This window comes from Falco rusticolus, chromosome 5, assembly GCF_015220075.1.
Source record: "Falco rusticolus isolate bFalRus1 chromosome 5, bFalRus1.pri, whole genome shotgun sequence".
NCBI lineage: Eukaryota > Metazoa > Chordata > Aves > Falconiformes > Falconidae > Falco > Falco rusticolus.
In genome coordinates this window covers 53,670,800-53,691,581 of record NC_051191.1, presented here as the reverse complement: position 1 = coordinate 53,691,581, position 20,782 = coordinate 53,670,800, and the positions used below count along the sequence as shown (strand labels likewise).

The 20,782-nt window shown below is 38.1% G+C and overlaps 1 protein-coding gene across 8 annotated transcripts in view; it reads right to left on the bottom strand.

Moving 5' to 3' along the window:
• CNOT4 (CCR4-NOT transcription complex subunit 4) overlaps positions 1–20,782 on the bottom strand; it is an 82,769-nt gene that overhangs the window by 7,965 nt on the left and 54,022 nt on the right. For 3 of the 8 annotated variants that reach the window (XM_037388811.1, XM_037388817.1, XM_037388812.1), the window contains exons 7-11: positions 20,089–20,222; positions 16,245–16,400; positions 13,563–13,620; positions 13,022–13,271; positions 10,651–11,148 (exon numbers count right to left, since the gene is read on the bottom strand). In XM_037388811.1, coding sequence (XP_037244708.1) covers positions 10,651–11,148; positions 13,022–13,271; positions 13,563–13,620; positions 16,245–16,400; positions 20,089–20,222 — 1,096 coding nt within the window. The remainder of the gene's footprint in view (positions 1–10,650; positions 11,149–13,021; positions 13,272–13,562; positions 13,621–16,244; positions 16,401–20,088; positions 20,223–20,782) is intronic. The other 5 variants (XM_037388815.1, XM_037388818.1, XM_037388816.1 and 2 more) reach the window with 3 other exon arrangements.

Genomic DNA, 20,782 nt, shown 5'->3' with positions numbered 1-20,782 from the left:
AATTTCAGAGGAAAACCATCCTATGAGAGAAGAAACTTTTTAGCAACGTCACATACTTGACCGCACAGAGTGGCAACAAAAGCGACTATCGAGGTGTATTTGGTGACAGAATGGCTATTGCAATGTCCTGCTCCTAAAAAGGCCCTTGTGAGATCTTCAAGGACACTGCACGGTAAAGTTAGTTCTGAAGCTTTGCCAAGACAACCAGAATGACAAAGGAACAGGAAAGACTACCAGAAAGAGCTCACCAGGAGTCTTTCAACTCAATCAGAAACAAATGGGGCCACCAGAAAAGCATACCCTTTGCAGTGACATCCCTGTTAGCCTCAGCCTGCACTTTGTGCTACTGTTTTCACAGATACTACAGATAGTCCGTGCTTTCTGTGACACATCCTGTTACCCTATTCCAAAAAGGGACTGGGGCTTCTCAGTTTTCATCTCAAAGTGACTTTCTGCTATTGGCATTTATATTGTGCAAAAAGTTGTCCACTATTCCACTTCAAGTGGGGAAGAGGAAAGGATGATTTGCCACAGCCTAAAATGAAATTATGCTCAATGACATTAAATAAACAAAAAAGCCTTTCATCCAAAGCTTATATACTTAGCCATCAACAAAACAGTTACAATAAAAATTACCTGTGCCACTTTAATATGAATAATAAGCTTGTTTGCTCATGCATTTTTTAAAACCATGAGAAAAATCCCAGCTACACTGCTGTAGTCTGAGGAATTTCACTCTTAAAACACCATTAATTCTGTGTATCCAGATTTCTAGGCATCTCACAATGCTTAACCCAAACGATCAAGATTCACCCATTCACAGAGGCCTAAGAACATCACCAGGAGATTAAAGAACTGAATCTGTCCTGCCCATCAGGAATACAAAAGTAGCCACTTCACTTTAGGGAGATACCAAATGACAGGAGCACTACAAGATAAAGCTGTTTGCAGGGAACATTTCAAAGCCTTGCTGACATTCTCAGTGACACAGAGGAAGCAACTTGGCAAATCCATGAAAACAGCCTTCTAAGAGTCATTCCACAGTGCAGATTTCAAATTAAAAGTTTTATGATCATGAGCTCTATAAGCTGGGGAAGCAAAAGAAGCATACATACATACTCATACCTACAAAATTGGCTTTGACAGTCAATAAACACTAGTCTACCCTCAGCTTTAAAATAATGCAAGTAAAGCAGCTTTTATTTTGATTCCACATTGATTTCCATAGTTATATTAACTCCACATGTACCCAATTTAAAAGATAGCAATTTACATCAAGAAAAGCACTAATTTTTAATTTTAAGATGTATCAAAAGTGCAACTTAACATGCCAGTAAGTCAAACTACCAATAGAAGAGGAATATATTGGAAAGTATACACTTCAAATGGGAAAGTAAATTTTTCTAAATAATTTCCCTTTTTGATGAAGATCTGAAAGTACAACTTTTAGGCTTGCTGTGATTAAACTAGTGTTAAGAGTCAGAAAGTAAATTTTTTTTGCTGGGGAAATCCCTTCTACAACATCACTGATGGGACAACTCACCTTAGATATTCAACAAGAATATTCATATTTGCTTGTATGTACAGCATCAGAGTTTCATCCGGTTTGAGAAAAGCAACTTTACTTTAAATATTCTGGAAAGTTCTTGTGATTGACTTCTACCTACCATGGCTCAAGAGACCAAATCTAATACATAATTTCAGCAGCCATCCATCCAATTTTAAGCTGTAAGTAAATTTCAACTCGAGATTCTAACTTGCTTGGAAAAACATGTGTGACTTCATATCAAGTGTTTCCACGGCATACTGCCATTTTTTATTGCTGACTTTTAATTGTTTATTGCTAAAAACACATAGTGGTCAACTGTAGAACGTCAATCAAGTTTGGGCCCACTGTCCTGCATACAAATCCACAATAAACAGTCAGTATAATAGCCTCTTTTTCATGTGGGCTAACAAGATGCTTTTCATGCAAAGAAGGATCCCATAAGAAGATAGCCAGTTCTCACCACGGAAGATTTTTAAATATCAACATAAATCTATACTGAGCACACAAAGACTTAAGATACTGAAACAAAGAAAATAAATACCTGAATCCTACATACAGAACACTTCGGATAAAAAGCTGAGAAAGACATGCAACTCCATTTGTTTGAGAAAATGAAGTTTCTTGTAACCCAAGTATACCTGCTGCTTACTTAGATCCTGCGTCAGGATCAATCTTACCAGGTTACTTTGTCAGTAAAAACCCCTTTGACCTCAAATGAAGATCCTGTGCATACAAGTGTAGCTGTGGGTACATGCATAGATACATGTATTAAAAAGACAAAATATATGGAATTTGCCCTATGGCCAATGCAATAGCTAGAATTATCAAAGAAAAATCAGATTTTCAAAGCTGTATCAACAATTAGCAAGAGTCTATCAACTTGTGAAGGTTCTGGATTCCAGGAGTACCCAGGCAATTCTCTGACCAAGGGTGAGAGACTAGTATTAGCACAGTGAATACCTACTCTGAGAAATTATCAACTCATTTTTAATTCTTCCTACATCTGTAGCCAACAATTAAGACTGATGTATATTTGCAGTTATCTAATATTCCCACAGAATGATTGAGGTAAAATGCGAGAAAGCTGAGAAGAGAACCAGAACTTCTATGACATGAATTTCATTCTGATTCTAAATGCTGTCTTGTAATAGAGGTGACCCACATTTCAAAGATGTGCTGTACTTTTTAAAGAACTCCTTCGGGAACAAGCTGAAGTTCAAATGAGGTTGTGATGTGGAAGAAACCAAGAGATGTCAAGGTATGGAAAAGATCAGATTCCCTCCCCCTTGCCCCAAGTGTGATTTGGTATCACTAGGAGGAGAAACACTTTTTGTAAAGCTGCTCATCCCACTGCTGCTACCCCTTCAGGATGTGTCATTTACACCCCTCCCAAATACAATTTTTTTTAAAAGTGTGTTTGCTCTTTCTTAAATGGATGCTCAAATCTGTGCATTTCAAGATTTTTTTTTTTTTTTTTTTTTTTTTACACAGGATGCCTACAAACTATCTGTGCTTTTTGCTAAAATTCAGTCATAATTGGCATTTTGCAAGATGGACTTGACTCGGAAGGTGGCAAAGTTTCCGCTCCCCACACAAGGCACAGCCTCTTGTTAGGCACCACTATTTACACTTGGCAGTGCCAAGTGTACTTATTTCCAGTCTTTAAAGGGAAAATGCCAGGTTTTTAACATCACTAAGATAATTACATCTTTTAACTCATGCTAGTGGTCTACTGTGTTTTTTGAAATACCAGTTTGTATTTTAAAAGAGCGTCCAAGAGAGCACTGCACCTCACAGCTAAGCACCTGCCTGCTGGAGGAGGGAGGCAAACGCTGCAGCAGCCAACAGAGCTGCCTCTTACACGACTGCAGAGCCATCCCAAGGCCTTACAGGTTACCCGTGAAAGGAAACTGCCTGTCTAAACTTTCTTGAATCAGCCCTGAAGAACAAAGCAAAGTTCTTGTTCCATAAGCAATAAAAATAGGCAAAGGCCCAGTATTTGGTGCAGCCAAAGCTCATCTGGTGTCACTGCTACTATCAGTCAGGAAGTCTGATGTGAAATGGCTCCCATGTGCTCATTTCCCCCCATTTCTGGTGAAGAGTTACCCAAAAAGCTGTCAGGACTGATGGTCCAGAATGCAAACTGGGTCAGCCACTCAGGCCACCTATTCCAGCCAACACTGCATTTATTTCAAGTCTAGCAGTGTTAATGTGATTAGTCATTCCTCTGATCTATTGCAGCCAAGAGAAGTTTGAAGACTGTAAAGGAAAAAAGTAGAAAAAATACATTTTGACACATTTTCTTCCAAAATAAAATTACACATTTAAAAACAGTTATCTTACTACTCAGTCTTTTACTGCCATCCCTAATAATTGTACAATCACAATCACAGATTTTAAGAAATTCATAAGAGCTTAAAAGCAAGCTTCCAGAGATGAGGGCACAGATATTTATATATTGAGCTTTATTTGGAACAGTATCTCCGAAACAATAAGAAAAAATTCCACAGGGTTTTAAAAACAGTTGCAATATTAGCACTGGAAAGGCACTGGGAGGGAAGTGTGTGTGTGTGTGTGTGACAAGACATTTTGGAACAGATGGAGAAGTAGCAGGACTTAGAGGGCAGGTGCTGTGGATGAAGTTCTCTTAGAGATCGTGACAAGATTAATGCTAAGGCAGGCAGCCCTTAGCAGTAAATGTAGAAAGTGTATGGGAGTGAAGGAACAAGACTCCAAAAGCAAGACAAGGAATACCCACAGCAGATTTCAACAGTGTGACTTCAATCTTGGCACTGATTTAATATTTTTGATGTTAATCTGAAATTACACTTCCATTTACTTTGTTTTAAACCTAGCAGCATCACTCTGGGTGCATTAAAAAACACAACCACAACACCTCCAGAGCAACAAAAGCAAGCAAGCTTCCGTTTATTTTCAAATTGAATTTATTCCATATTGTGCTGAACACTTCACCTTTTCACCAGTGAAACAGAAAGTTAGTTATGACTGGAAATAAAAGGAGAATGAATTTTGGAGGTGGGAAACACACATACACACAAAGCACCTCCTAAAGAAGGAGGGCTGAGAACCTCTATGGAACTAAGAGGGATGCAGTGGGCATAAGGACTGATGAGAAGAACAAAATACTCAGTGGCAAAGGCTGAACTAGGAGCAGTCATCATTGTTGGGGAAAATATCTGAGGGTCATTTACAAATGGCACTTTTCATCTTACAATTTCAAAGCAGTGTTCAGACCTTTATTTTCAAATGAGAAGAGACCTTGGCATCACAGTAACACATTCACTTCTGAGAAGAGCTGCCTTACAGTCTGGAAAGGTACAAACCTTTGTAGGTGCCACACACACAGCACCAACAACAGTTGTATCAGCCAAGTTTTTCACCAGATGTCCCATTTTCAATATTTATACCTAATCAGAGAAAGACTTCAGCTAAAGGCAGCCATAGATCTAACCAGGGGCACAGAAAAGATGACATTTGGCTGCCATGCCTTCTGCCCAGCTGCTGTCAGAAGGCCAAACATCAAGGAAGACCATCAAGAGAGCAAACGGTCTTCTTTAAAGGATTAGGACAGAAAATTAATGGACTACTGCATTTCTTACCATTAAAAACAGGGCCATCAATACTTAAAAAACAGTGTTAAACCTTTCATATATTGTCAGGTCAAGAGGAAGAGTGTAGCAAAATGCTCTTTCAACCGCTGCACCCAAATAAAACAGTGCAGCCTCACATCTCTTAAGTCACACTGCCTGTTGCTAGGGTATAGGATTAAATGCATTTTGTACACAGCGTTTGGAGAATTTTAAGTTTTACAAAATGCTGAATTCAGCCCTACCACACAGGCCAGACCCTCTTTTAAAAATGCACAGTAGCAGAAGCAGAATTCCATACTGAATTACTATCCTGAGACCACAGAAAAGCGTCAGCTGCTATGCTGCAAATTTGATTTTTTTGGTTCCACAACTGTATAAAACAAGTTGTGGGTTTTTTTTGTTCAGGAGACAGAATCAACTACTAAGAATCAACCCAGAGGACACAAGGTCAAAAGGACAAAGGTCAAATGTGTGCCCCAAACGGAAATGAGGTTACATTTTGGGAAAATATGAAATCAGACGAGGACTCTTAGTATTAAAGGCAGAGCATGTCAGCACTAATTCTGGTATCTCACCTTTCTCCACTGTCTAAAGTATTTTAAACAGTATGATCACAGCCAGCATATAGAGATCTTCTGTGTTTTACTAGAATGTTGTCCAAAAGGTAGCATTAGGCAAGAAAAGATTTGATATTCAAGACATACAATAGGTGGGGGCACAGAGGCCAGAAAATTTAAAGTGGGAGATGATGCAGCAACACAAGTTTTTAAGATACGGAAGAGCTCAAGACTTAAGAGCAGGAAGAAGTTGGACCGTCTTAATACAACCATCACCGATTTGCCCTTCCCACTACCACCTATTGCTTCACTAAAACCTAAATGTGGGCAAGATTCAAAAACGCACATGCTAATCAGTGTCTCGATAAGGAAATGCAACACCACTACCACAAAGACTGCTGGACGGCACCCAAACTTAATAAAACCGTCAACCTATTTATTGTCTCAATCTCATCTTTAAATACGTGTAATTCCATCAATTAGGTTGTTCACATTCAAGAGATAAGCCATATGAAAACAAAAGGTCTTGAGAGCACAAAATTTTCATTTGTTAATTACTTTCAACTACAAAGACATATGACATTCAAGCCCCCTGTTTAAGTTTCAGGAACAGATCACAGAAGTCTACAGCAATCTCCACATCAACGGGCTTCATGGCTAAAATACCTTGATGGGTTTTACAGTGGTTATCTTCAAGGACAATGGGTAAAACTTTTTTCTTCCCCTGCCCTAAACAGGGTTTAATTCTTTGTGCATCCTATCTGTCTCTATATCCCCTTGACTATTTCCTCTATCTTAGATTTCTATTATATGCATGACAGACAAATTGCTTGCCAAGAAGCATTTGGACAATGCTCTGAGATGTATGGTTTAATTTTCAGACATCCCTGTGTGGAGTCAGGAGTGGGACTCTATGATCCTCGTGAGTCCCTTCCAGCTCAAGGGGTTTCAATGATTTACGTAGAACACACAACATTGTGTGGCATTAGTCTTGAAAGAGTTCAAATTTCAAACACTCTCATTATTATTGAATTGAAAGTTCTTACAATTAAATTATCATTTGTAATTATGTTCAGGATAATTATGAAATTAATAAATGAAATGACAAGCCAGTGTTTCAAAGTGTCAAGTACTTTATTTTCCATAGAACTGAAGGGAAAGGTGAACTAGTAATTTACAACTTCTTCCTCATACTTCTAAGTGTGTGAATTTTTTCTTGTACTTTTTCTATGTAATAAAATCAATGACTACCAACCACTCAGTAAACTCAACTATATATTGATATTTTCCCATTACTAATACGCATGTATCTCCTTTCATAAGCATCTGTCTCAAAACACTGTTAATGTGAGACGTAGTCTATGATCCAATGCTATACCTATTATTTTAGAACACACTGCTGGGCAGTCGGGTAGTAAAGATGATAGCATATTAGCTATCAAATTACAGAGTTTCCTGTCATCTTAAAGTAACATAAAAATATAGGCATACACACACACACCCCACGCTGCTGTCAGCGGATCTTTCCTTTGGCGTTATTTGCAGAATAAAGGATAGTCACTGTCCTATATTCTTAGGATAGCATGAACACAATGTAGAGTAAGATTGTTTTTAGCAACAGTCACAATGGCCATGAATAATAAGTCACTGAACTTTTGTCCTGGAGCACAGTTACAGTTACACAGTAAATCATCTAATGAATCCCATGCCAGAGAACAGCAACAAGCCTAAATTGATCCTTATGACAAGAACACCTAAACATCTGCTATGGTTTGCAAAATCATACATGGAGAAAGAAAAAGCTAGTTTGGGAATCAGTCAATCAAAAAGTTCATTTAAATATGGCTTGGGAACAAATGTATGCGTGAAATATGACACATTTCAAGTATACGCCTAATAAAATTATGAAGTCAATCATGTGTCACTATGTCACTTTGCTGGAAACTGCAGAATGATTTTGGTAAAAACTACTTCTCTGAGAAACAGGCTACCAAATTCCATACAGAAACTATTTTTAAAGGAGAGCTTAAAAAATTTATATATGGGTAAGCAGTACCTGTGCCCCTCCATTTAAATTTGGTGCATATCACAAAAACAGCACTACCTGGAACTGCATGGTTATGAATACAGCACAGCTCTGATTCTTAACTACACAAAAAGGTAGCTTCAGAACATTACATTTAACATGTCAAACATAAGCATTTCAAATTCATGTGAATACTAATGCCTACAGCAGAAGCAGCAGGAGTTTAAAAGGTATCATTTTGTTCATACAAGTTTCCTAACCAAATACACTTTGTGAAATCAACTGAATTTGAATTTAGAAAACAGCCTACTGAATTCACATGAAGTTACAGAAGTTGAGGGTCTTTGCTGTAAGACAGAATGTGAAGTTTCACCTGCCCTAGGTTTCTTTTGCTGTTACATCTGAAACAGCTGTGTTTCTAAACACCTTAATACAGACTAACAAAAGAGCTAATAAAAAGGAGCTTCAGGTATACTACAACTAGTCTCTCCATACTGCTTTACAGCTATTGATATGCACCACCTTCCTTAGCAGGTCAGCTAGAGTCTGTTAAAAAGCACTATTACAAAGTCCCACTGACATGATTTCTCTGTACTCGTACAACAGTTTCCTCCCCCAATCCCACCAGACAGCTGTATCTAAATAAAATAAGGAAACTGTGAAAATTTTATAATTATATACCTGCTAGTGATGAATTAAAAGCAAGCATAAAGAACAGGAGTTATTCTTTCAAAATAATATAAAAGAAATTAATTGAGACCTGTATACTAGATTTGAAAAAAAAAAAACCCAAAACAATCAATCAATAGATTGGCAACTATTACCTCTGCACATAAAAAAAAAGGTATGAGGCCATCTTCAACCTTCAAATTACATGTACTTCTGAAGCAGTTAGATAACTCAAGAAAACTCTATGCACTAAATACCATACAAATAATACAAATCCATAACCCAGCAAAGAAAACTAAACTACCTGAGACTGGCTGATTTTTGACAACAGGAAAAGAAAAAGGAATTATCTGTGTTCATGCAAATTATTCTTTTTTGCAAGATATATCAAAGCTGACATGTAGATCAGCTGAGAAGTGTTTGCACTGCAGCAACTGCTGCTACCTAGCTGTCAGCCAGGCAACTAACAGCTTTGTATAGCAAGAGATTAAGACCAACTCAAAGGAACTTCCATTGAGATTACAGCAGATGTTTATTTTCTAGTTTTAGCACTGTATCTGCCAAAAATGTTTTGAGATTAATTTGTTCCAGCAGTTGTATACAAGAAAGGATATACTTCAATATCAACTCTGTCGCTTTAAAATATATGGGGGAAGTACATGACATGGGCTGTGCATAAACCAACACCACACAGCTGGCTCTTCAGGACTGGAACAAGGATCTAGGTCTTCTATAAACACAGAGGTCTACTTTCAAACTGCCAAAAGGAAATTAAAGTAATGCAATTTAAAGAATACTCTTGCAAACCTAGAATCAATCTGTACTACAAGCAGATGGCTTTCAACACTACAGGATTTTCTTGGCCTCCCCAGTTCAGAAGGTAGTCTTGTTACTGGCCCCTTGAACCAGCAATTTTTAGAACTGAGTGGTAAAGTCAAAACTTGGTATCTTGCAATGTTCCCAGAAGTTCTATGAAGTTTACGGGGAAGTGAGCAATAATTGCAGTGCTATGGATGCCACATTTTTACTCCACATCAGAAATAACATTTTCCTTTTTTTTTTTTTCCCTCCAGTGTAACCAATATCAGTCATTTTAGTCTAAAAACTTCACCACTGCCAGTACAAAGAACTTTGAACTACTTGCATTTCTAGTCTGGACCACGTGTTTATACTACAAATCAGCCTAAGGACCCTACAGCAGTACTGTAGCTGCAACAAGCCTTCAAAGAGGACAAAGTACAGGGAAGTAAACAGCCAAATTAGCTCTTGTACTAGAGCAAAAGCCACACAGTTACTTTTTCTAGATCACTTTCTTACAGCACAGGTAGTACTTCTCAAAACCCATGAAAAGACGACAGCACTGACAATATCTCAAGAAGCAGTTTTCTCCATCTCAAGGCCACAAAAAGCTTAAAGACTTTCTGCCTACATTTCATTATACACTTAGTACACTTTTTTCCCCTGTTAGGAAAAGAGAACCTGTTTGGGTCAAGCTAAATCAGAAGCATGGGAGGACTCCAAACTCCACAAGCGAACTTTTAATCAAGACAATTCAAGACAGAATCAAGCTTCTTAGTTTTAACATTTGCTGTAAGAGCCTACTAATCCATTCAGGGCAGCCTGAACTGGCCTGACTGCGCATTTATTTTCCTTTGACATCGCAACCCTCACAATCAGGATGAATCCTCTGACGCACATTGCGAGCATCCACTCAGTGAAAAGTTAGCATATTAACACCATCTGAAGTACAGAAATGAACAGCACTGAATGTTTTATTGTGCAGGCATTTGGTTATGCACAAGAGGGAACAACCCAACCAAGACTTCTGGCATAAATTACCAGTATTACAATTTTTTGCACAATTCTAAGAACTCTGGTCAGCACCTGCATGTTGACATGGAAGTTGTAATGAGCTTCCACGGCCTACTCTTCAGTAAAGCCAGCCTGGCAAGACTGAAGAACCAAAATACCAAATTGCTTTGGCACAAAGTAAAGCGGGCACAGAATACTCCACCTTCCTTATAAAGCTCAATATTACAAGGCTAAACATCCAGATAATTTTTTTTTTTAAATGGAAAGGGCCTATTTAAAACAACATTCCCCTCTCTGTTCATAAACCTAGTATGGCAGTCAAAAGATACTACTCTACCACTTGTAACTGGCTATTCTCTTTTCCTGTCTTGGCTCAGAGAAGCTGAAAGCATTAAGTCATATTCATGGCTGTCCTGATACACCTACCTGATATAGGAATCCCTCCCAGACCTGTGCTGTGTTGTGGTGGGAGACTCAAGTCCAAGAAATTACTATTTGAGGTGGGATTTGCTGTGTGGTTCAAGTGCATGATGCTATTGCGTGGGAAGGCCATCCAAGGATAGCGAGCTGCTTGGCCTGGAAAACTGAAGGAGTTGTAAACTGCTCGATGCTGTTGAAACTGTGGGAACCTCTGTGGCATGACTGGAAAGGTGCTACTGAGAGAGTTGGCATTTGTTGGTGCAGCAGGATGCAGGAATCCAGAGCCTGGCCCTTTGGCAGCTGTAGTGTGTGGGGTAGGGTTCTGAAGAGATGTGGGCGAGAGGGAAGGCTGGTCTTGGACTGACAGTTCCTTCTCAATCAGGTCTGCTAAGGCTTTGCGGGTGATGTCAAAGGGGTCAAACCCTAAGTCGTCCTCTTGCTGTTTGGAGGAACCAAACCCAAAAGCCGCTTGCCAGTCTGTGGAAGAGGATACTGGTATGGTTTCTGTCAGAGAGGAGAGGAACAGGATTTAGAACAAGAATTACTATTTTTCCATATAAAAATGTCAGCCTGGGCATATCACACTACGTTGCCCGCTACCTTTCATACAGTACTTCTTTACACAATGCCCAAAGACACCTTATTCATCAGCTTAGAATGCCACTTTCAGATCAAACTGTCATAGACTTCTACTTAAGGTGAAGTGGTAAAACTAGCAAATAGTATTTTTAGTGCAAAATTGCTCTGTTCCTGAATTACAGAAAAGCCTTGTCAAGTAAATATTTTTAGTAAGAGCACCAAGTAGAAAAAGACAAATAAACACTTGCTTAAAACCTTCTTTACACCCGTATTACTGGATGGAAGTGTGACCAGAGTTTAAAATAAGGGTGTTATTCACTTCAGTATTTTGCTTTCAGTATTAATGCTGTGCTTCAGCTCTGCTGTGCAAGAAAGGTGGGGAGTAGATGTTCCCTCTCAAAGGGGAAACCTCCAAGCAGTGGTTAAAACAACAAAAACACCCCACTGCCTACCATTATAAAGAAAAACAAGCCACACTGAGCAGACACCTTGATAAAACAAAAGGAAGTAAGGAACTGAATTATAAGATATTGTTAAAATATTTTAAGGCAATGTTGCAAAAAGAGGTTACCAGAATTTCCTTGCATTTTCAGTTACTGCTTCGTTTCATTATACAGTCTAAATTTCTTATTCAGGTTAGTGAAGGCTGGATCTAGTTTCATGGTATTTTTCCTCAAAACTGGTAATACAAGCTGGTAAGTACAAGGCAGTATCACACATTAACTCCCCCTGCTGGTAGGGAACCTGGTCTGCTGCTTTAAGTAGTTCAAATTTAAGCTCAGTATCCTCAGAAAATAAATCTACACTTCTATTTTCACTCTAAAATCCATGCCGATAGATAAAAGAGTTTCTAGACAGACAGAAACTTGTAATTTGTATTCTTATTTAAATAGCAACTATACATTTTTGTATTATGAAACAAACAAGATCCTACTACCTGGAAATCGTCTCTCTGCTACTTAATCCTCACAAAATTGGTGCATATACTACCTCATCATCAAGTAATTTCCTTAGTAATAAATACTGTTCAAACAGGGTTATAACATCCAGAAGACAGACAAACATCAAAAGAAGACTAATCACCAAGTAAACCAACTACATCCTAACGTATCATTTACATTCCATTTATTACTGATAGTGTCATTTAATTTTCTAACTCCCACAGATTTATTATTTGTGGGCTCTTAAATACTGTTAACCATTCCCAAGACTACACATATACACCCTAAATGATGTTCCATTCATATGAAGTGGTATTTCATAGGAAAGTACCTGGAAAATACAGGTATCCTTCAGTTGATGCAATTGACGATATTTTTATCTTTTCTGAATGTATATAATTTCACTCCAGAAAAGAAAGATTAGGCACCTCCAGATAACTATACAGGATACTGAAGAGAATTCTGATTTCTATTGCACAGCTGATGTTGGAATTATAGATTCTAACAGATTACACCACCAACATATACTGACACCATTTATTTCCCCCACTCAAAAACCTGTAACATTAAATATTAAGCATAAAAGTCACCCCATTTTTTAGACAGGCACATGGCTAAGAAAAACTAAAACAAGCACTTGTAATAATTTAGCCATGCAGCTGGAAAACTCTGTAAATTTTATTGTTTTTTTAGAATAAACCCTTACATCCCTGCAATTTATTTGTAGTCAAGTGAAAAATCTTAATGATCTGTGAAGGGGTAAAAAAAAAAGTATTGAACAAGTTTTTAGTTCTACACAGTCTTAGGCATCAGTTGCAAAAGCAAGCAATGCCCAGCCGTGTTACCTGTGTACATACCTGATGTGAAGAGGCTCTGTGGTTCTGGTGCTGTGGGCCAGTCATTTGAAGTCTGTGGAGAGCTGGGGAATGGAGGAAGCCCACTAGGGATGGGATTAGGGTGCCGAAAGTTGTCAGAAAAGAGCGACTGTGATTCTGTTACAGCCCCTTCAAAAGGGGACCGTGCACTGTGATTAGATGAACTGATGGGTATGACTGGATTGGGTTTTGTTAAACCAGGCGGTGGTGAAGGTGTGTCACTGTTTGTTATCTACAGGCAAGACAGGAAAAGAAACAATTGGGACATGAGTGTTTATATATAAAATATTCTTCACCAATAAAGCTGAAAAATTTCCTCAAAACTTTTCGCTGCAATTAGGTCGGTTAATATATAACCCAGTGCAAGGTCAAACATAAAGAACTCAGCAGTACATTTTTTTTTTTTTTTAGTTTTGTGTAAAATGATGATATACTTCAGAAAGTACTTGCTTCTCCAACTACAGGTTGCACCAAGTCCTCAGACTCAGTTCTTACTTCCACAACGTTTATCTTTGTGTCTTACCTGCTGGGAGCTGTCACCATTTCCTATACTGAGGGCATCTGAAGGTTTGTCGATAGGGCTGCAAAAGTGGGAGGGGAAAAAGAGACAATAAGACACTGAAGTATTTAGCATGAAAATCAATGTTTGCTTTCATAGTGGTAGAAAAGCCTTGAAATAAAGACAAAGCAAAATTAATTAGGAGGAATTAAAAAAGAAAAAATCTATTTATGAGACTGGGTTTTTAATCATAAGCATTCCAATCGTTTGCCATATTCTTCCCACCACTCTCCACTCTGCTTGTTGACTGTCCTGTTAAGGAACAAAAGGAAAGTTTTAAATATATTAAATAAAAACAGGTCTCCTGTCCTATGGCAGCATTCCCTACTAGTCAGTTCAATCTATGCTACTACTGGAAAGAAACTTGGGAACAGATTTGTTTTCCAAATACTTAGGTTGTCAGTTCCCATATAAATCCTAAATCTGGGGAGAGATAAAAGGTTAAATTAAATATTTAGTCCTGGTGGCAAGTTAAGCTTCCCACCAGCCTTCACGTTTTACATAGCACAAAGTAGTTCCAAGGTAAGAAGACTGAATTTTGAGATGACAGAAAGGGAAAAATGCAGGAAGAGACATGGCATAAAAAACTTTAACAAAGAGAATAAAAGATAAGAGTGCAGAAAACCACCTCAGAAAGCTATTCACTGGGAATTAACATGACTTCATTGAAATGGAACATCTCAGGACTGAAGATTCTGACAGGCATCTATGAGTTGCCCTACTATACTAAATGCCACACTAATGAAACAGTATTAGTTCAAGTTCAGGTTAAAATCTCCGCTTTGTAACTTCAGGGGACTTTCATTTTTATCTACCCATGAGAGAAGATGCAGAAGCATCAGGCTGTGCAGCCCAAAATAATGGTCCTACAAGGAAGGACCAGAATAACATGAATTTCAGTTCCATTAAGAGGCCAAACATAATACAAATCAAATTACAGGCATGATCTCTTAGCACAAGACACACACACGCGTATGTATAGTAATTACTTTAACTGGGTGCAGACTTCAGATTCTAGCTACATCTTGTTTTCAAACACTCCTTGCTGCCATAAAGTTTAAATATTGCATAAAGCCACATACCAAGGCCAAGAATTCAATAACATTGCCTCCCCTTATCTGTTCTCTCCATCCCAGAATAGCTAGAGCCAAACCCCAGCAGAATTAATTCTCCATTTTAAAGAAACTGTGTAAGAGTAAGCCATCAATAAAAATTTTTGTGCAAAAGAACACTGAGTTAGTATCTCAGAAAGATTAATTGAAGCTGCAGTATTTATGACTATAAAAGAAAAATCAGGGAAATATACTTGCAAACAAGTATTACTCCAGTGAAGATTTACAAATATTTTCTACCCAGTGGTAAACCAGCATGAATCAAGTTCTTCCATTTGGAACAATCTGCCTTGGGTTACTAACTTCTGAATACCTATAGCACAGAAGTTTGCTGTACTTCACTACACAATCACTCTGATTGTAGAACTGATATTCCAGCCAAATTCTTTTCCCAAAGCTGCTGACAGAAAGTCACAATGCTGCAGTTCAAAAAGCTGTATGTAAGATAACTTTTAATGACAATTTAGCACTGAAAATGTTTATTATACTTGAACCTGCTGAAGGAGCCTTTAATCATAAGACAGGCTTCCAGCCCTCAGGAATGAACAAGATTTATTATCTATTGGGTACAAAAGTTTTACCTACATTTAGTACACTTTTTCCGAAAAGGCAAGAAGGAAGCTGCATGTCACTGCTGAGATGCAACCATAGGATCTCTGATCATACCTCAACAGGACTGCTGCTAAGCTTAATAAGAAGGTACCACTTTCCATAGCACTCAGTGTTAATGCATCAGTTCAATATTGATTTTAAACGACGATCAGCTACCTAAGCAGCTATTCCACTACTTAAAATATTAGGGTTTATTTTCCCATCCAACCTCTGAATGAAATAGCCCAATGTTACCTAAGGGGGTCCATAAAAGACAGAACAGCATGAGACTACACACTGGAACTGCAAGTGATGCTTATGATGGAAGAGGGCACCAGCTTTACTCAAGGAGGGCAACAGAAAAGGAAAAAAAGCTGGTTAGCAATAATGAAGTTATTGCAAGCAAAGGAATTACTTCCTCTGCACAAAGAAGCCTCAGTTGAATCTGCTGCCGTGTTGTTCCTGTTACTGAGTGATAATCAGGGAACCCTTACCTCTGCAGTTGTGTTTCTGGAACGTGCAACTGTAAAGAGATGACAGATACTCAGCCCTAACATTTAGTTTCCTCATGTTGAAGTTTTTCCAAGTGACAAGCCTCCCGATGTAGAGCAACTAGCTTGTTATTTTTGTGGAAGCTTCCGTACAGAAATGAAGGGCTCAGCTCTGGCTGGGACCATGCAGCTATATAAGCTGTTGATCCCCCGGTTATTCAGTTCCCCTCAGCCCTTACCTGTACCATCACTTACTAACTTCACAGTAGGGTTCTCCTGCACAATCTGCCAATCAGTCTTTTTGACATGGGCTAGGCTAAGCCCAGCTTTTTGTGACCTGATTGGGATTTGAATCCAGCTCTCCAGCCACAGAAACTGGAGAATCATTCCCTCCACACCAATCAGTGAGAGAGAAAGCAAGCTATCTGAAGTATAAAACGCAGCACAATTACCCGAAATCTGAGTCTGCACCATCTGGAGTCATGTGTTCTGGGTCTGTGCCATTTTCTAATATAGGAGGCGTTTTCCTGTGTTCCATTGTTAAACCGTTGGCTGATTTACTTGAACTCTGTAATGATGGCCAGGCATCTTTGTTATTACTGTTGGGTCTGGAAAAAGGCAAGAGTGAAAAAAAAAAAATAAAAAGAGTTCAAGTTATGAAGAAAGTGTTTTTAAAAATTGTAAGCACTGGGGAAATGAATCCTTGTGCCAGAAAATCCGTAAGAATAGGTTTATCTGGACATTATTTCTCAGATTTTAAATAGTGATGACTTAAAAAAAAAAAGAATTGGTGGGGGAAGGAGGGAAGAAAACTAGGAGGAATTCTGTTTTCTTCACTGAATAGATAGCTGCTTTGCCAACACTGAAGTCCAAACTTGCCCATTTGAGGAAGAGGAAAAATAAACCCCACAGAACTAAAGACCACCAAAGCTCTACCGACAGCTTCAAGTATCCAGACCCACACATGCCTCATTTAGAATTATTTGCTTTATCCCATAAGCATTTTTAAGTTCTGTAAATCATGAACTAAACCACTTTTTCATTAAATAATGTTTTATGTTCCAGGACTATCATGTTTGGCCTGAGCAGATGAAGTTTGTGTGTTACACCTAAACAAGAGTCCACAGTTTTACTACAGACAGTGGGACCAGACCAACACACTGTTCATTCAAGTTACTGCTCCCTTCATTTCTTGTTTAAAACCATAATTACTTCCATTTTCTCAAGTAAGATCAAATGTCATAGATCTGAAAGTAGTTCAAAAGAGGACTCAAAGCCCAAGTTTTGCTGAAAATAGTTACATTTTAGCCAAATTGAAGTGAGCTGGAATATCATCTATGTATTTGAATGCATTCAAATACAGTGTCACCTGCTAACCCTACAACCTTACTATAAATTCGCCTGACGTTCTCCAGGTTTTATATTAACTTTAGCTTTTCATTTGCTTCAATCAGGATGCTGTTTTCAGTGTCCAAGTGCTGTCTTCACATGGAACAAACCTTCAAAAATTTTTTTCTAAATACATGTTTCTTCTGATGCCCCCCCTTCATTAATATGTTTATTACATAGTCCGACATTTACCCTAAATATCTAGGTCAATTCAGTGAGTTCGCAGTGATAATCTGGAAATTCCTATAGCTGCCTATAGCAACACAAGTGTTTACCACTCTTATTCAGATAAATTGTTATTACTATAGCTACCCTCTAGTCTTGGTTAGCATTGTAAGATTTTGTTCTGCTTCCACCTTTTCTTATATACTTATACAATATGCACACAGGTAAGCACCCTGGCCCGACTTACACACCTAATCTTTGCTTTGTACACACTTGAAGTAAGTTAGAGAGCAAGTTGATCAGACATTAAACATTGAGTAATGGAGACACACCAGCAGCAGCAGCGCAGTGTCATTTAATATTCTCGCTGTTACAAAAATAAGCTGTAATCTATATAAAAATACTTTCAATCCATTAACACATTATAAATATGAAAATTTATGTCCACTGCAATGCAAAGACATCTCTATCCTAAAACTAACTTCAAAATGCCAGAATTAAGTCAGTTCTGCATCCAAGGAGAAAGGTAAAGAGAAACTGGTTTACATTTTGGGGTGAGTTTTTGTACATGTGGGTTTTTTGTTTTGGTTAAGTTCAAAGCTGCATGCTTCTAAAGGGCTGTTCTCTAAAAGACAGGGCAATTGCTTAACAAGGACAAATGCTTAATAAGCATAAGAAAGCATTTATTTCAGTTCTTTAGGAAAAGGTCATCAGGAAAAAACCCAATGAGTTTGATACATTTTAAATGTGGAATATACCTCTAACTGTGAAAGAAGGCAGTCACCATGACTATCAAGTAACATACCAAGAGATGAGTACCCACATACACAAAGTGGCACTGGCAGATTTTAACATTTGCCTTCAACATAAGGGGGGGCGGGGGGGGGGGGGCAGGTCTGCAAGTAGGATGTTTCAAATGACAATACACTTGTGAAAAAACATTTATACACAGTTTAAGAAACTTTTTTGTACTACTGGATATTTATAATTGGATGTCTACTATTTAGAACTCAACTTCTGTTTTATTCTAGAGTGAAACAGAAATCCTGCACCCCAGGAACAAGAACAATATTGTCAGAGGCTCTGACAAACTGCCAGAAATATTAATATATCAATGATCAGACGAAACCAAGAACCCAATTGGATGGAAAGCAGTGAAGGAGAACAACATACATTCATCAGCTCACAAGCTACATTGTATACTGATGAGACAGGACTTGAAGAAACATTTCAAAATCCCAGCTGCAAGAAGAAATTCACTTTGATACCCAAAAGGTGGTGCCTAGGCATCAGCAAACAACAGAGCCTGTTGTGATGATACTGTTCAGCTGACAAGAGAATCTAAGTCCAGACCACTTGTTGCCTTCAAAGTAACATGCCATTTTTTCCACAAGTGCCAAAATGTTAGAACCAGAGACTGGCCAAGCTCCAGTTCGTAACTGCTTTCTGAAGGCTTAAAAGTTTGCTACAGTTTCAGATAGAGCATGCTCTCCTCACTCATATAATTTCTTTTGCTGGGATCTAATTAGGTTTCAAATTAAGAGTAGTTCAAACTTTGAACATAAAATAATCAATACCCAACTGCAGGAAGTAGTATATTCGCTTTACTCACTGCACTCTACCTTCCAAATACCAAACCAGTGCCCAAGAAGTGGCACAGTCCTCAAGAAAAAAATCCAACTGGATGTGCTGACCACTTGCAGTCAAAAAGCATGATACTTCCTCCAGAAGTTAAAGAAAATACTTTCAGTACACCAGCTGGGATACCAGTTCTCAAAATTACATACTACTTATTCAAGCTCCATTGGCAATATTTTAGATACAGCACCTACTTTCTTACTTAGACTGTTGTGCAGTGATACTGCCAGTGGCAAATTAATGTCTGAAAAATTCAGTAGTGGATAAAACGGCACACAACACAAACCCCGCTTACAAGGCAAAGGTGCATACAAAATTGCAATTTAACGTCTACATTCCACTCTGCCCATCTTTTATGAAAATCCTACAAAAAGGAGTGGAGAAAGTTAACATTTTTTATTTCTTTATCTTAAATAAGACATTTGAGTGGATAATTCACATAAGGACTGATAGCCATAGGCTTTCATTTATCTTTGCACAACTGTGTACTCAAATGGATACCAATTTTTTCGTAACTTCCTGAACTACTTCAACATAATATTATTTTAAGAAGCAGTAATAAGTGGTATTTGCAGTTACAACATAGTGAAAAATATATATTATTTAATTTTACTAGATGAAAGCAAGAAATCTTTTATTCAATCTTATGAGTTCTTATTCACACAGAAAACAATGAACCTGATTTGGCTTTCAATTTCCAAGGTCCTTACACCTGATGTAAGGACTCCACCATAAACCATGTAAAAAATTGTAAAAACCCAACACATATCAAGACTAAGGTATGTCAGTTGTAAGAGTACATACTGCATTAATCATGACTCCTACCAAGAAAGCTGACATCTGTTCTTTAATAAATATTACGGTTTTATGCAAATATGTGTCTTCTTTCTGAACTAGCAATCCACACAGCAGAAAAAAGTATCTTTACTAAGACTCACACTCACTTTGAACTAGAACAAAGTGGTGCGTATGTCTCTGCACAGAGAAGAGAGAGACTTTACCATTTAATATCCACCAAAAAGAGCAGGCAACTTAGGGGATGCAAAGGAACAAGAAAGTTTTTCTTTGGGAATAACCAGAAAGCAAGCATAGCCAGGCACTTACACATCATACCTCTGCAGTGCTGTCACTTTGTTCTTGTTCTTGTCAACTGTACCCGTAGATAACTGGAGAAAGTTGGGGTTTAGTTTGTATAATTCTTGCAGTAGTTTCTGTTCATACTCCTGGTGCTTACCCGCCTAAGGAAAGAAACTCACAATGAATACTAGTTTAACATATTTTTATAGATTTAACTATTTTTTACATATAATGTAAGTACGTATGTCCCAAAGCTTAGTAATTGAGCTTTAACAACAGATCACTCCTGCCTAAAACTGGAAACAGTGCTTCTCTGAACACTGCTTCTTCACTGAAAGGGTGGTCAAACATTGGAACAGGCTGCCCAGGGAGGTGGTGGAATCGCCATCTCTAGAGATACTTGAACAGGTAGATGTGGTGCTTAGTGACATGGTTTAGTGATGGACTTGGCAGTCCTGGGTTACAAGTTAGACTTGATGATCTCAAAGGTTTTTTTCAACCCAAATGGTTCTATGATTCAATCTCAGCACAGATGCAATCGCAACAAATTAAAGCTTGCCTGGAAATCACTGAGATGTGTTTACCAATTTCAATTTTTTCTGAGATTTCTAAAACAGAAAAATAGTTACAACCTTTTTAGAACTTGCTCTTCAGGTCTCAAAGAGCTTCACAATCTACCTTCTAAATCATGAACAGCTAAATCTCCAAGGCAGTCTGCATT